This window comes from Ammospiza nelsoni, chromosome 2 (genome assembly GCF_027579445.1).
Source record: "Ammospiza nelsoni isolate bAmmNel1 chromosome 2, bAmmNel1.pri, whole genome shotgun sequence".
NCBI classification, from domain to species: Eukaryota; Metazoa; Chordata; class Aves; order Passeriformes; family Passerellidae; genus Ammospiza; species Ammospiza nelsoni.
In genome coordinates this window covers 28706267-28722393 of record NC_080634.1, presented here as the reverse complement: position 1 = coordinate 28722393, position 16127 = coordinate 28706267, and the positions used below count along the sequence as shown (strand labels likewise).

Below are 16127 nucleotides of genomic sequence, written 5' to 3'. Positions count from 1 at the left end.
TCATCCCTGTTTCCTTTCAACACACCTCCTGCAATTGCTGAGAGATGCACCTCTGTCTGGTGAGTCCAGAAACCATGAAGAGCTTTTATTTCTTGGAGTTTCCCATGGCTTAGAAAATCCATAAGGACCTGAGTTCCTTAGAAAGCCCCTGGTACCTCTCAAGGGGTTCACAGAAGGGGAAAATGAAAGCACACCCCTGTGCAGTGTCCTGATGACATGATCCAACATAGGAATAGCATGGATGTTTTATTGGAAAAGGTGAATATAATGAGCAAGGCACCCTTCTGGAGTGTGCACAGGCTTCCAGGCAATTGCATCTCGTATCTAACCCAAATGAGTCGGGTGATATTTCAAACCAAAGAGAACAGCAGGAATAATATTAGCTGATGCAATCGCACCTTGAATTTACAGCAGTGCTAGGCTGCAAATGCTAGTGCTGGATCCATGAACAGTAGGGTACTCTGCACATGATTGCAGCAAATTCAAACCCTGTTTGAAATCAGCTGGCTTTTGGTTGGGTATTTTTTAACTGTCCCCCAAACAGAGGTGGTGGATAAAGACTTCTTTTCCTCTGACAGGTGAATCTTACATTGATGGTGAACTACACTTTGGCAAGAATCAGTTAATTTCCTTGCTATTACAGCCTTTTTCATGCCAGTAACAGAAACACATTTAGAGCTCTCCTGCTTCTGCAGCCCATTTTTCACAGCCCTCCAATGGTGAGGCCTTTTTCCTAGCTCTGCAAATAAGTGATAGGAGCGTGCTGCAGTCAGTGGGGGAGCCAGGCTCTCCCTTCCCTGGAAGCCCAGCATTACTGGGTACCTGCTGTGCCTCAGTACACCGCCTTTGGGCTAAATACTCACTGCCTTCTCCTGGAAAAAAGCTCCCAGCCCCCACTGCCTTCAGCCACAGCTGCCTGAGGGTGTCTGAATTAAGCCTTTAAAGCAGACAAACCCAACAACAACAACAAAGTGTATCCAAGGATGACATGGGGTCTAATTTACTCAAGGAGTCAACAGCCTTGTCTCCTACTGACTGTTATGTCCATCTCAGAGAGAAAAACCATGGTCTCTTCTGTCTCTCACTGGCGTTCAAGTGTCACCTCCCTGAGTTGCATCAAGATTTCTTCACTATATGTTTATAAAACTGGATCTGAGTGTTTCACCAGCAAGGCCTGAGTGACCAGTAGGACCCATGAAAGAACAGGAAAACAGGAGCTGATGCTCCCAGGTGGGTCTTCCTTAAACAGCAGGTTTTGGATGGCAGTGAAAATCCCAAATGTCCTCTTGAAAAAGTGAGAGGCCAGAGGAGATGGAGAAGGAGTTCAGACAACAGTCTGGAGTATTAACAGGGGAGACCAATGTTTTTGCTGTTGAGTAGTTGCTATATGTGGGTGGTTTGTTCACAACAGCTGGTTCTAGTGAATTGAATAATATTTCTGTGCATGCTCATGCATATATTTGTGTCTTTACACAGAAGAAAAACATCCCACTTTCTCAGGATCATCCCACCATCTGGAAAAATTGGAATTTGACAATCATCAATTAGAAATAGAAAAGAACCCTGCTCCCCATCAGCAAGTATGCAATTTCTACCATGAGGCAAAGATTTTTCTAGATAATGACAGCATTAGAAACAACCCCACAAGCATGTGAGGTATGTCTGGTAAAGCACTTAAATAAAAAAATCATCCTGCAGCTTTCCACAGGGAAAAATGAGTGTCCTGCAACACAATCAGACCCTGGGCTGCAGGGGGGCCACACTCCTACAAGGAGAGATGACACCTCTATGCTGGACACAGCAGGGGCTATTTATTTTACAGAATTGGGCTATCCTCCCCCTGATCCAGACATCATCAATTTGCAGCAGCAGCAGCAGGAGGTAGGGTAGGTTTTGCACTGACCACCTACCTCCCAGTACAGCTGGAAATCGAGGAACAATATCATTTCCAATGTTATTCAGCAGATTTCCAGATCGGTGCCAAGCCCTGTGAGGCCAGCAGCTGAGCTACAGAGATTCTGTCTCTCCTTTTACAGGATTATTGTAAAATAATTTCTCTCTGTGACCAGTTTAGGCCGTTCTAATGCACAATCATAAATGAGACATTGACTTCTAAAGATCTTCCTTCCCTGAGGGTGGCAGATGAAAGAATGGGTCACAGCTTTGTTCTGCCACAACATGCCTGGAAGCGTTGACAGACACAGGGAAATTTCCACTGTCTCTTTGAATTTGCAAGTTTGCAACCTACCTGTGGAGTATAAAGGAAATGCTGGGCTGACCAAAACAGATGTAAGAAATCGATTTGCTCATGCCATTCAAGCAGCAAGAGCTGTGCTGCTGATGTCTTTGTCTGCGGGAAAGTGCACAATGACTTCCACTTTTGACATAAATCTTGTGGCTTTTTTTTTTCAGCAACTTAGCAAGCAAATGCCCAAGACCAGGATAAGAGAAATACCTTTAATAAACCTGAATATCATCTTTGTTAAAAAACCCTGATCAGTGTAAGGGAAGTTCATGACACTGTGCTGAAAAGGATATTGCTCAGACTAATTCAGCTGCTCAAGCAGATTGTTCCTTTAACACTGCCTATGACTTAAGCCCTCAGTATAATACCACTATTTTTATGACTCAGCAGTCACCAATTGAATACATTAATTCAGGGGATGTTCCAGTTAATGAGGAGTTTGTCCTGCAGCAAAAAGGCCTCCAATGAAGAATAAAATATTAGAGGCCCACAGTATGCAGCAATTAGCAGATTTTGATAATTGGTGAGAATGGAAATGAAAAAAACACAGGTGAAAAAAGGTGAAATACTTTATGATTGCATTATCTAACAATTAACATTCCTTTGCATAGGGGTGCATAATATCCCCTGCATATTAAGGCTGCACAGCATTTCCTGTAAAAATATCTTGGATTCACTCGCTTATAATTTTCAGAGTGATGAAAAGTTAAAATGAAAGTGATTCAGGACATTACCAAGAAGAATGCTAAAAAAAAAGCATTGGTCCCATTTCAAGCATGTCTTAGTTTTTTGTCAGAGACACACCATACAAACTGGAAATCTAGCTTTTATGGATCTTGACAAAAGCTATCCAAACTGGACCACACTTTATGACTTTGAAAAATCATAGACCACATAGGTCTGTGGAGGCTTATTAGCACTTACAGGACAAAAAGTCATCCCTGGGAAGTCCTGGCTGAGGATATTCTGTGTCCTTGCAGCTGCTGGAGCACCTGGGCTGTGCACAGGTGGTGGCTGAGCCCACCCCACCTGCCTGGTACTGCAGTGGGAGGCTGCACTGAGCTGAGAGCAAAGTGGGGTTTATCTCATGAAGTGATGACCACCACCACACTGGCTGTGGAGCAGCATGGCAGGAGAAGTGGTTGTGATAGCCAGATATGGGAGGAGAGAGAGAAATCTGAAGTATCTGCTGTGACTGGGGCTGGAGTAGCTGGGGGAGGAGGTGGTGTAAGAGGGAAAGATGCTGTGACTGGGGCAGAGGCAGGAATGGGGGGAGGCTGATTTTCTGAATTAACAATGAACAGCAATGAGAACAGAGAGAAGGATTAAGCCACCAAAGATTCAGGGTTTGGGAGCAGCTGTTGGGCAAAAAAGAAGGTGAGGAAGTAGCACAAGTAAAAAAAAAAGCATGATGACAGGACAAGCCAGGGGACTGGGAGGGAGACAGAGTTAGGGTGTGGGCATGACTTGAGGTGGGATTTAATTAGTGGAGGCAAGGGTGGGAAGCGAAAAGACCATAACTTGAAAGTGGTGGGAGAGGGAGCAGAAGAGGTAGCAAAGGAGCTGTTTGCTTTCAAGGGTCTGAAAAAAGAATAGGATGGGAGAGAACATGGATGGCAAGAAGCAAAAAGCTCCTGGCACATATCGTTCTCCAGAGTTTGGGATGGAACCAAAGCAACCTTAGATTTTTATCTTATCTGCTCCCATCATGTGGATCTGAAAGGCAAGTTTCTGGTGCTTCCCCTCCCACTGCCACCCTAACCTTTGTTAGCTGGAGAGGTCACAGTCACCTTGGTTTTCTCTGCCAGTCCCTGCAAGAGGTCTTTGTCAGGAGGCTCTTTCAAGGGCTGAATGTGCATATCATGGCATCCTTGCTAAGCTGGGTTGGCTTTAAAACAAACTGACCAGGATCCTAAAAAGCAGGACACTGTAGTCTGTGCCAAAGTGGCTCCAAAATCAAGCATTCAGAAGTTACAGAAAACTAGAATTAAAACAATGTGCACAAACCTAATTTGGCTTAATTTTGGCATGTATGACTGTGGAAAAGAGGCCTGGAAGGGACCTCAAGGAGCCATCTGGGGACTACAGTTCATCTCTTTCTTCCAAGGCAGGAACAATTATTCCTAGATGATTCTTGACAAATGTTTCTCTAATCTTCTTTTGTGAGACAGACATTAATTACAGGGTCACATATTTTTTTCTTAATGGCATCCTGCCTTAGTGCATAAAATATACTGGGACCATGCTGTGAAGGAGACTGGGAACACAGCTGGAGAAAGGACAGGCTCATGGTTCAGCTTGTGGACTGCTGCCCTGGAGAACTGTCTGTGCTTCAGAGTTCTTGGGTGGTCATGTAAATCTGACTTCTCCCAGACAGTCATTAATTGTGTTTTCTCCATTTTCTGGGTGCACGGTTTGAAAACACTGACTCTGATTTATTTGTCCATGCTTGGTGCCCTGTTTCCATACAGTCTTAGGGCTTTAATTTCATCACCACCACCCAGACTGCCCAGACCTTGAGGCATTGGTTCTCATAGACTGGGAAATAAAACCAAAGTTCTTGTGTGCCATACTCAGCGCTGACTGTCATATGTCACTCTTCTCCCACTTCTCATCTGACCCTGCCCTGTGCACTTTGTCAGGTTCCATCTCCCTGGACCTTCCTTACTCTGCTGAAATGTCACAGTCATGAAAGTGATTCCCAGATCCTCTATTTTTTTTTTTTTTATGGATAATTCTTCTGAGTATTTTTTAAGTTCAAGTTTCTCCACAACCACCTCATTCTCAGAGGTACATGCATTCAGGGCAATTAATTACACCAATAATTAATTACCTCAGGGAAAAATCAGCAAAACACACAAGAACCAAGAGCATTCAGGACACCAGGAGCTACTGTAGTGGCTCACAGAAGCATCACAGGAATGTGGAGGATGGAAGTGACCTCTGGAGATCATCTGGTTCAACCCCCTCTTATGCAAGGTGGGTCAGCTACACCTGGTGATCCAGGACTGGGTCCAGTCAGGTTTTGTACATTTCCACAGATGGAATCATAGAATGGTTTGAATTGGAAGGAACCTTAAAGATCACCTCGTTCCAACCCCCTTGTTGTGGCAGGGACACCTTCCACTAGACCAACATGCTCAATGCCCCATCCAACCTGGCTTTGAACACTTCCTCCACAGCTTCTCTGGGCAGCCTCTTTCAGTGCCTCAACACCCTCACAGTAAGGAATTGGATACATGGTAAAAATGAGACTCCATGACCTCTCCAGATCTCTGATGACTGGCAGAGGAGGATGTTTTCTGGTGTTCCAGTGGAGTTTCATGTTTCAAATAATGCCTATTGCTTCTTGTCCTGTCACCAGGCACCTATCTCCCTCTTCTTCATTCTCTCCCACTAGATATTTATACACATTGATGAGATTCCTGCTAAGCCTTTTGTTCCCTGGGATGAATAGGATGAACATTCCCAGCTCTCTGTCTTCCCTCACATGAGATGTGCTTCATTCCCTCAACCATCTTTGTGCCCTTTGCTGGAGTCATTGCAGCAATCCCTGTCTTGTACTGAGGAGGCCAGAACTGGGCTCCAGGTGAGGCTGACTAGATTCTCATTCCCCAGATGCTTCTTCTTGTCCTGTTGAAGGCAGGAGTGGCCTTTGGCTTTCTTCCAGGCCTCAGGAACCTCTCCTGATCAGTGTGATCTTTTAAAGAGTGGCCTTTAAATTACATTATCCAGTTTCCTCAGCACTTTTAGGCCCCTTGCTCAGGGGCCTGGGATTGCTAAAGGACACTGTCACCAGTAAGGCTTCCTCCTGGGCTACCTACTCCTGCTTCCACCTTTTGTGCATTTCCTTTTTATGTCAGAGTTTAGGCATGACCTCTTTGCTCATCCACACATGCCTCCTGCCACCATTGCTTGATTTTCTTCTTGTCTGGATGAACCACTCTTGAGCTTTAAGGAGATGATTAAACAGCTCAATCCTTGGTTTCTAGTTCAAGGTCTTGATCCTTATTATGGCCAGAGCAAGATGTTTCAGAGCATTTTATTTATGTTCCCACACATCCACACTTAGAGAGTGATTTGAACTCAGACAGCACGTTTCCAAACAGCACTCTTTACCAAAAAAAGGGATCAGTGTTATCCAGGTTCTTGCCCATCAGTGATACTGTGCATCACTGGCTTTCAGAGTCCAAGCAGAAATGTAACTGTCTTCCTGTCACCTCGTGGGAGGCTTCTTACTCCAGAGGCCACTCACCAGGCAGGTCTTTCTGGAGTTCTTCCATGGGTGTAGAGGAGAGACAGGCTCCTCTAGGGCAGTTTAAAAGCAGCCAAACTTGAGAATTAGAATAATCTCCTGGAGAAGTGTCTCATCTTCCAGTGACTAGCACAAACTTCTACTTTAAGTGCCTGAAATATACAATAATTGCTTAATTTAAAAATATTCCCTTCTACTGCTTTTGAAAGTGCCGCCTTTCTTGTTAATTGCATTGTGCCTTTGTTCCTCTGCTATGAGGCAAAGAGAATATCCTTTTGAACTCAGAATGGCATCATCAGCTTGATATGGCTTAAATCCAGTCCAATTAAAAATACAGAAATGTGGCACTTCCCTTAAGTCAGATGTCCTGAAATGACTCCTTTATAAAAAGGCGTTGTTAATTCTGCCAGGCCTTTTCTGCTTGCAGACTCTTTTCTTAGGGGTCATTTGCAGTGTCTCCTGCTCCAGTCACGATAACCTGCTTTAAGCTCACCCATTTCCTTTCTGTGTCCTTACATGCCTGCTCATTGTTGCCTGTTGAGTTCAACCTTGCTCACGCTGCTGGCTTGCAGCCTCTGCAGGGTCTGAGAGGAGTGCTCATCCAAGTCTTGCAGAACAGCATGTGAGCAATAGCGCTGGGCTAGATCAGGAGATAAGCTTTGCTGACCATTAGCAAAACAATGGACTGTACGGCTCAGTGCTGCTAAATACACAAAATAAACAGGCAGAGGAAAAAAATAGGTTCCTCGTAACAATCACGGTCACAAAATGTTCAGGAGGAAAGGAGATTCTGGAAAAGATTGGTTGGGCTTATTTTTTTAAGGAATGCAATTGTTTCCATTGATTTCTAGGGCTTTTTGGTGCTTTCATGCTACTGGTTTCTTGTTTCCAGCTGGTTAGATCTTGCTGCCTGATCCTGAATCCTGCCTTTTAAAAAGGCTTTTGAATTATGTCTATTAGGCTGAAGCAAAAGCAACATGGGTTGTTAGCCTGATCAAATTAGGTGTGCAGAGTGTAAAAGATTTTATGATGTCAAGCAGTCTACAGGGAATTAGGGGAAAGAGTCATGTTTTATGGGAAACACCCAGGACCTGTGTTTTAAAGACATAGCAGAGAGTCTTCTCTGTTCTGATTCCTGTGTCTACTTTTAAGTTTTGTGTTTGCAGACCCTCTGGCCTGTCCACATATTTGCTAACTTTTTATATTTGATAGCTCAGTTTCAGTGCCATCTTTTCCCAGATGTTTTAGAGATTTGAGAGAGAGCTTTCCATTTAAAAACAGCTGTCTCTCCATCTCAGGGCAAGGACAGCTGTCAACACCAGATGTACAATGCAAGATGCAGCAACAATTAGTAACCATTTGCCAGCCAAAGATGAAGGAAGTAGTGTGCGATGGTGATTAGTGAGCAGCCAGGGACAGGGATCATTAAATCAATTAGACTGCTTGGCAAAACCTCAATGAACTAAATGAAAATACTGTTACATTTTTGGCCACTTCATAATTAGCTGTGCATTTTCTCCCAGATTCTGAAGAGAATCACCACTTTTAATGCAAGACTGCAAACCAGAGACCCCAGTTCACAGGCGAGATGTACAACAGTACAAGGTCACTGCTGTAGCTGATGTATGAGCAAGGTTTGATGGCTCTATTCAACCATTTTGCTATGTGTTGTCTTCTGCAGAGCAATCATTTCTCTCGGCAAACATCTATAGCACGGCTTGCCTTGTGGATATCAAGAATAGCTCTTACCCACCAAGCACTATTGTCCACTTTCTCCCTCACAGAGCTGGCTGTCCTGGGGAGACCTGTACCCATGCAGTTATTCTCAGCCAGGGTAAAAACAGCTGCAACAGCAAGAGCTGGATGAGCATTTCACTGCAGTTAAGGATGGCAATTTTGTTCTGCAGAGAGTCCTTCCAGCAAGGACGGCATCCCAGACAGGCTTCACCAGGCCTATTGCTGCTTTCTTTGCTTCTTTGGTGGTGCAAACACCTATTCTCAACAGCCTCTTCTCCTCTTGGCACCTTGCATTTGCATGTGCAATGCTTTCTTTCCAAAAACTATTTCAATAGGAACCAGCGAATCCTCTTCCTGCGTTTGTGAGAAGGCACAATAAACCTCATCACCCTGGTGCAACATCCCCCAGCTGTCTGAAGGAGGAAGTGGAGAAAAATCTCCTTTGTTGGCTGTTGTGCCTGGTTCCTGGTACAACTTCTAGGTCACTGTGATGACTTGGAAAGCCAGCCTGGCTCTTTTTCCCTGCTCATGCCTCTTCCATATGTCTACCAAGATCCAGCTAAAAGAGTAGTCTTAATCCTGGGGCTGTAGTTAGGGCTGTCTATCCCTCCAGGGTTTTCTCAAAAGAACTGAAGGCCTCAGGATCAGGCTGGCTTTAACTCTCTTTACTTTAAAAGTCTCCTCAACAGCCAGTTTGGAAGTTGATTGGGGAAGCAGGGAAACTGTGAGAATGGGATAGTCACAGGGCCTTCCACCAAAACTGTAGTACAGAGAGAGCAAAGGGACATCAGTGTTGGGCTGCTTGACTGAATCTAATGTGAGTGAGATGATACACACAGGAGAGACCAACATTTTTTCTAGATTCGAACCCTTTCAGATTCCTGAGGAAATAGGCATAAATGATGCTTTCCAGAAAACAAGAATCTGGAAGACTTGTCAAAAGCTCATTAGACTGGTAGAGCTTCTCTGGCTCTGGACACTGTTGTTTTCCAGGGTTATCTATGAAAACAGCGTGGTCAGACAAATTCTGGGGCAAAGGCAACTGTCCAACTGAACAAGATGTTCTTCTGGCATGATGGGAAACCTGATGCCTTTGTCAAGAGCTAGTGGATAAAACCAACCTGAAACGTGTGCAGAACATCAGCAGGGAGAACTTAATTCCACAGAAGGATGCATTTGCCTGAGTCACTAACGTTTTCCACGTGTTGCAAGATTGCCATGAACCTGTATTTGATGTCCCTGCTCATTCACCTCCCCTACAAATTGGAATACAGAAGTTGTCTGTAGCTCCTGTTACACTGAACTGTTTGGATCATTTGGCTTTATTGGTTCTGGCAAAGTTACCTGGATCTTGCAAGGACTAGGAGCACCCACGCACACCCAGATCAGCAAAACATCAGCTGTGCTCTGAAGCAACTGTTGGTGATGACATATTTTGTGACAGGAAGTGATTACAACATAGTGGGTTCTCAGGATTAAAAATTTGTGTCCTGCTCAGAAACATACATGCAACTGCTATGTTCTAAACATGGATTCCTTTGGGTTTTGTTCTGGGAGAAAAATCAAAACCACTTTTCAGGATTTATTGTTTAATCATTAACGCCTGGGCAATCGGTAAATTTGTTACTGTTACAATCGCTGATTTTCCACTGGAAAAAAAAAAGCAAAGTTAAAGTTCAACCATAACTATTGAGCTTGCCCATGCCAATCAAACAAGAGACAAGCCATTATAATGTCTCACTAAATTTTTCTCTAAATTGCCTTGGCAATATCGAAAAGTTAGACACAAGACTGGTAGATCCATTACTATAATTTAGATTCTCTAGCATAGCAAGGCTCAAAACAGCCTTGAATCATTTCATCCTTATCAGACTAGCAAGAGGTAGGCCTGTCACCATGCCTTTGTGATGGAATGACCCAGCAAGAGCTGCAAGGTAAGCAAACAGAAAATCTTCCTGCTGATCACTTGAAAAGGAAGCAATGGAGAAAGAAAATAGCAGGAGTTCCTGTGCAGGAACCGTCTCCCAGTTCCTGTTGGAGCAGGCCTATTCAGTGTCTGATTAAAATGATTGAAGTTTATGGCTGATATATGAAATGCAAACAAATGAAAACCCCTATAAAAGCAAACAAAACCCCTCCCCTACTCTTGTCTCGAGCTCCTTAGAGCTTTGTTCTGCCCAGAAGTTGTACCAATTTCCCAATTCACTGCCACCTTATGGCATTTCAGAGAGATAACACCTCAGTGATTTCTCTTGGACACCTCACGTATTCAGGCAACCTTCCTGGGCACTTGCACATCACAGAGACACAGCAGGTGTAAAACTGCCCCATGCAGCCAGACTTGGAACAATATTGATGCTCAGGATGCTGGGTTACAATAGCTTGTGAAAACTCATCATTAAAACGTCAATTCTATTTATATTTGCAGATTCTAAAGGGAGGTCATTTCATCAGCCAAGGGGCCAAAAATAAATATGGACTTTGCAATGTTGTCAAAAGAGAATCTTTCAGTCTAAAAAAGCAACTAGCTCACTCATGACTCTCACAAATGGTTTTAATTGTCAGTCCATTTTTGAAATTGAGGATGAAAGCTTAATAGATGCCATTATTGTGTGTTTAGGGTTTTTCTGAGAGTAGTCTTAGTTAAGGAAAGAATCTATGAACAGACTAACAGAAATCGGAGGTGCTTTATGCTTTTTCATCCCCTCAAAGACATCATAATTTTACTTTAAAACACGGTTGTGGTGTGCTGGTGGATGAGGAGATACTACAACTTGAATGGACAGGCTTTGGAGACTTGGTTGCTTAATTATGAAATGGAAATATGCGCAGGACTGCCGAATATAAAATACTGCAGCTGGGATTTTTGTAATATGCATTCCCCCTGTGGATGGGTAGGCTTGGTATTCAGAAAAGTGTCATTAGTAGGAACCAAGTTGTGGTTTTGATACAGATTACTTTGGTATTGAGGAGGAAACAGGGTGATTTTAGAGAAGGGCTATACCAGGTAAAGGAGAACAAGCACAAACTTATTTTCTTGAAGTAGCTTGTTCTCTGTAAGGAAATGAAGTTGATTTCCCATTTTTACTATCAAGTTGCAGACTCATTACCAAGCTTTAAGGGACATTTTTCAAATGGGCACCATCAGTATAAATTATGCATTGGTCTGATTTTTATTTACCACTATCATGAGTAACAGCAAATGCTGAAAAGCAAAGAGCTCACCCTCCCCCACCTGCTGTTTTTCAGACTGCCAACTTTTTCAAGAAACAAAGCTCGGCTGTCTCTCCTAAGTCAGTTCTCCTGTTTATGTAGTAATTTGAAAGAACTTTGTCAGAAAATAAGAAAATGTGATTTGTGTTAGCATTTTGATGCCCAAAGCCAGAAAAAATAATGACTGGAATGCCTGGTGGTACATTTCAGGTACAAGAGAGCTGGCCACAGCCTGGTGGCATATGTACTGTGTTGTTTTATGTAAGAATGTTCTTCAGTGAGTTAACCCAATCTGTAACCCTAATTTTTAACAACTGCTCTGCAAACAGTAGAGACAATGTCATTTTCACTGTTGGCAGCTCATTGAAGCTGTGTCTAAGTAACATTTGACACAGTGGTGCTTCAGAGGGGGTTGGAACAATGAGTAGGGTAGGGTGGCTTGGGGTGGCTGCAGTACCACTCCTGTGCTGTGACTTCAGTGTCTCTTAGCCCTGGCTAGGGCACAGCACTCTCACCTGTCAGGCTCCCAGCTGTACAGAGGTAGATCCTGAAGAATCAAACCTTAAACAGTCCCATGGCCTTTGCAGTAGGTAAAACCACTCATCATTTATCAGGCAAGAAAAAAGGCTTCCAGCAAGCCAACCACCCCAGGGCGAGCAAAATGTTGAACAGGATCATTTTGAGAGACTGGGTTTGTTTTTGGCTCTGGAAAACACCTCTTGTAAAGGATAAATTTCAGTTGCCTTTGGCCAGGTCTTTGTTTGGTCACACAGCAGTGGTGTTCAGAACAGGGCTGCAAAAAAAGTAAACCTGGCAATATTTTGCTGCCTTAAAAGAAAACAGCAGTCTTAGTCTCTAACACTGGCAAAATATGTTCGTGCTAGTCCAAGTTATTTTGTTTGTGGTATAAACTATTCTGGCAGGAGCACTTCTTGTTTTTTTTAATGGCATAAGCAAGCGGTGCTCCATTTTTGCTGATGTCTGCCGAGTAATTTCACTGAGTTCACAGCAGGCAGCAGGGCTCCAGTGCTGCCTGTGCCAGAGCTGGGAGCTGCTGCCCCCAGGGATGCTCCAGAGCCCTGAACAAGGACAAGTTCTTCCAGAACAGTGCCTGAAACTCTGGCCAGGGCCAAGCTCAATCTATGGTGGCAGTGGGACCTAACGATGAGGGTGTTTAGTGCCTCAATACAAGCTGTGTTTCCTGTGAGGAAATTCTGCTGTTAACAGCTGAACCGGGAGGACTTTCTATGAGCCTTCATCTTCTTTCCCCTGCTTGGCCCACTTTGTGCAGAACGGGCTCCATGAAGCACATCCATGACTGTTCAACCTCTCCGTCTCCTGCTGGGAAGCTGCAGAGGGACTCTTCACAAGAACTTGTTGTGACCGGGCAAAGGGAATGGCTTCAAACTGGAACAGGGTAGGGTTACATTAGATACTTGGAAGAAATTCTTCACATGAGACACTGGAACAGGCTACACGGAGGAGTTATGAATGGCCCATCCCTGGAAATGTTCAAGGCCAGGTTGGATAGGCTTGGAGCAACCTGGTGTAGTGGAAGGTGTCTCTGCCTGTGGCAGGGGGGTGGGAACTGAAAGGTCTTGAAAGAGCCGTTCCAACCCAAATCGTTCTGTGATTCTGTGGCAGCACTGCGCGCGTCAGCGCCATTTCCTTCACGGCTCACTGAAGCAGACCCTCTGTGCCTGCCGGGTTTTGGGCACAAACCCCACACTTTCGGGTTTCCTCTCGCGCTGCCCCTTAACACTCTCCCAGCGGGACGGGCCAGGGGGGCGCGCCGGAGGGGCGGTGCCCCGCCGCACTGCGCATGCGCGCTGCCCTCCCCCGGCCCCCGCAGAGGTGAGCGACCGTGCCCCGTCGGGAGCGGGCGCGCCCGTGGCCCCGCGCCTCGCGATTGGCTCCCTGCAGGCAGCCTCATCGCCGCCAGCCAATCGCAGCCCACGGGCGCTCTTCGCCTCGGGCTGCGGCTTGAAGACGTCCCAGGGCTGGGTGACGGAGGCAGCGCGCCTCCTGATTGGCTCTCCCTCCTCGCCTCCACTCGGGTTGGCCCGGCGATGGCCGGAAGAGAGCCCTCCTTTCCATTGGCCGTCCGCCCGCGCTGCTAGGGCGGCGGCGGCGTGCTCCGATTGGGTCTCCGCTTTTCTTCGGGGAGAATCGGTCGCGCCCGCGGTGCTTCCGTGATTGGTTCCGGCCAGTTACAGGCATTCTTGTAACAGCCTCAGGATTGGCCCCGAAAAGGCTCGGGAGTTTCCGTAAAGGCCTCGGGCCGGGGGCTCGCGGGCGCGCCGGGCTCTTCGGTCGGGTATTCACAGACGGCGCTTACGGCTGCTCCGCAGCGTGGGGCGGCGGCGGGCACGGGCGGCTGCGCGGCTTTGGCGCACGCACAGAGCGCAGCGGCGGGAGCCCGGCACGCAGCGGAGGGAGCAGCGGGGACAAAGGGACTGATCGGCAGGAACAGGGAGGGGGGCCCGGCGGGAGACTTCAGCCGGGCGGACGAGTCCTATGTGCCTTGGGCGCCTGGGGAAGCAGCAGCAAAAGCGGCGACCGCCGCCAGCACTCTGAAGCCGGGCTGAGAAGGAGCAGGGAAACTGCCGCCGTCATGGCCCGTGCAATCGCCGCCGGCCGCCGCCCGCAGTGCAGCTTGTCCTGCCTGAGCCGCCGCCAGCTGCCCGTGCGGGCGCAATGAGCGGCCGCACCGCCGGAGCCGCCGCCGCCTCAGCGCCGCACTGAGCAGCAGCGTCAGCGAGCAGCGAGGCCGCCCGGCCGCCTCACCCCCCTCCGCGCGCCGCGGATCCCGCCGCCACCACCGGATCCTATTGCGACTCGTTGCCGCATCGCCTCCGCTCGGCGGTGCCCTGAATCCCTCCGCCAGGGAAAAAAATAGTCCCGTTGCCTGCCGCCTCCCTCAGAGGCGAGGGGGAAGGAGAGGAACGGGGAGGGGGGAAGGAAGAGAAGAAAGAAAAAGAAGAAAAGGGAAAAAAAAGAGATATAGCAAATAAAAGGAGAGAGACGCGGCGGCGGCGGGATCGGAGGAGCCGGGCCGCGAGCCTCCGCCCCATGTGACTGGCGCCCGGGGTGGGGGCAGCGAGGCCCAGCGAACCCCCCTCGCTCGGGAGCGGCGCCGGGGGGAGGCGGCTCTCGGACCCACCGGCGCGGCCGGGAAGGATGATCGTGTGAGGAGCGGGCGGCGTGAGGAGGAGCAGCAGGAAGCAGAAGAAGAAGCAGCCGCCGGGCGACAGAGACCGAGAGGGGAGGGGGCTTCCCCGGGGGGGGAAGGGGGGGTCCCGGCGTTTCATGTGGCGCGTCCCACCCGTCTCCTGCAGCTGAGCGAGCGAGGGAGCGGCAGACGGGCCCGCCGGGGCGAGGCGGAGGGCGAAGGCAGGAAGAGGAGAGAGGTGATCGCCGTTGGGGCAGAGCGGGAGAGAGACCATGTCCGGGCGGCCCAGGACCACCTCCTTCGCGGAGAGCTGCAAGCCGGTGCAGCAGCCCTCGGCCTTCGGCAGCATGAAAGTCAGCCGTGAGTATCCTGCTCCCCTCGGGTGGGGGGGTGAGGGCCGGGGAGGCTGCCCCCGCCCTTCGCCCGGGCGGGGAGCGGCGAAGGGAGCCTGGCCCCAGCCCCGGCCTCGGCAGCTCCTTTCTCTCCCCTTCCCCCCCCATTAACCTTGAATAGGCGCACGCCGCCGCTCCGTTCGGGGCCTGCTGGACGGAAAATCCCGGTGGGTTTGTCCTCGTCCTTAGCTCCCGGTCGCTGCCAGCGGCCTCTGGCTCATTAAAAAGCCATTTTTCCCCCTTTGTGAAACGGATTGGGAGCTCCGTAGTCTGTATTTCCTTTTCGTTCCCCCCCTCCTCCCACCGAAAGGAGGAAGCGAATTGCGGGCACACAGGTATGACCGTGACATTCACGTTCATTATGTGTTTTTTTGAGGGTTTTTTTTAAAGCACTCCTGGCTGTTAAGGGGAGAGAGCATGGAAGGTTTTTCCATGCACCCGTAGATCGGGTGTGAGCACCTTTTAGTCCAGCCCATTAAAAAAAAAAAGGAGGGGGAGGGGAGCTTACAAAAGGTGTCTCTAATATCCTCCAGGCTCTGGTAAAATGCTCAGAAGAAGGCATAAGAAAATGCTTATTTTGAAATAACTACTCCGTGGGCTCACATGTCAGGCTTGGCATTCTTTTCCCAATTTTCTGATCAGAAGAATATTTTTTTAAGAATGAGGCCTGTGCTTTATTCTGCACAGACATGTCAGAAATGCTTAATGTGTGCCCATTCTTCGTATTCTATCCGTCAGGGTTAACTGGTTTATGTGAATTAAAAATATGAATTAAACCTGAACAAATGTACATTGCTGATACAAAAAGGCCCAGTTCTGAGTTGCTATAGATCAGCTATGTGCTTATCATATGGAATTTCTTTACTGCTGATTTGAATATGTTCACATTAAGACCTGAATTGTTCTTCCATATTCATATGAACAGTGTAGTTTTCAGAGATATTTTCTTTTTTCTTACGGAAATGCAGGATGACATTTTATGGGACCAGGAATGCTCGATATGCGTTCCCATTCCATTGATCTATTTGATATTCGTGTAAAGCCACACCTGACATGGCTCTGTGGCTACATGCCTGTATCCATCGCAGGGGCTTGTATGTTTCATGCCAGAGC

The 16127-nt window shown here is 47.4% G+C and overlaps 1 protein-coding gene across 2 annotated transcripts in view; it reads left to right on the top strand.

Annotated features, from left to right (window-relative positions):
- Window positions 1-13755: 13755 nt before the first annotated feature.
- GSK3B (glycogen synthase kinase 3 beta) overlaps window positions 13756-16127 on the top strand; it is a 149968-nt gene continuing 147596 nt past the window's right edge. The window contains exon 1 of one of the 2 annotated variants that reach the window (XM_059466948.1): window positions 13756-14982. In XM_059466948.1, coding sequence (XP_059322931.1) covers window positions 14895-14982 — 88 coding nt within the window. In that variant the 5' untranslated portion in view covers window positions 13756-14894. The remainder of the gene's footprint in view (window positions 14983-16127) is intronic. The other variant, XM_059466949.1, reaches the window with a different exon arrangement.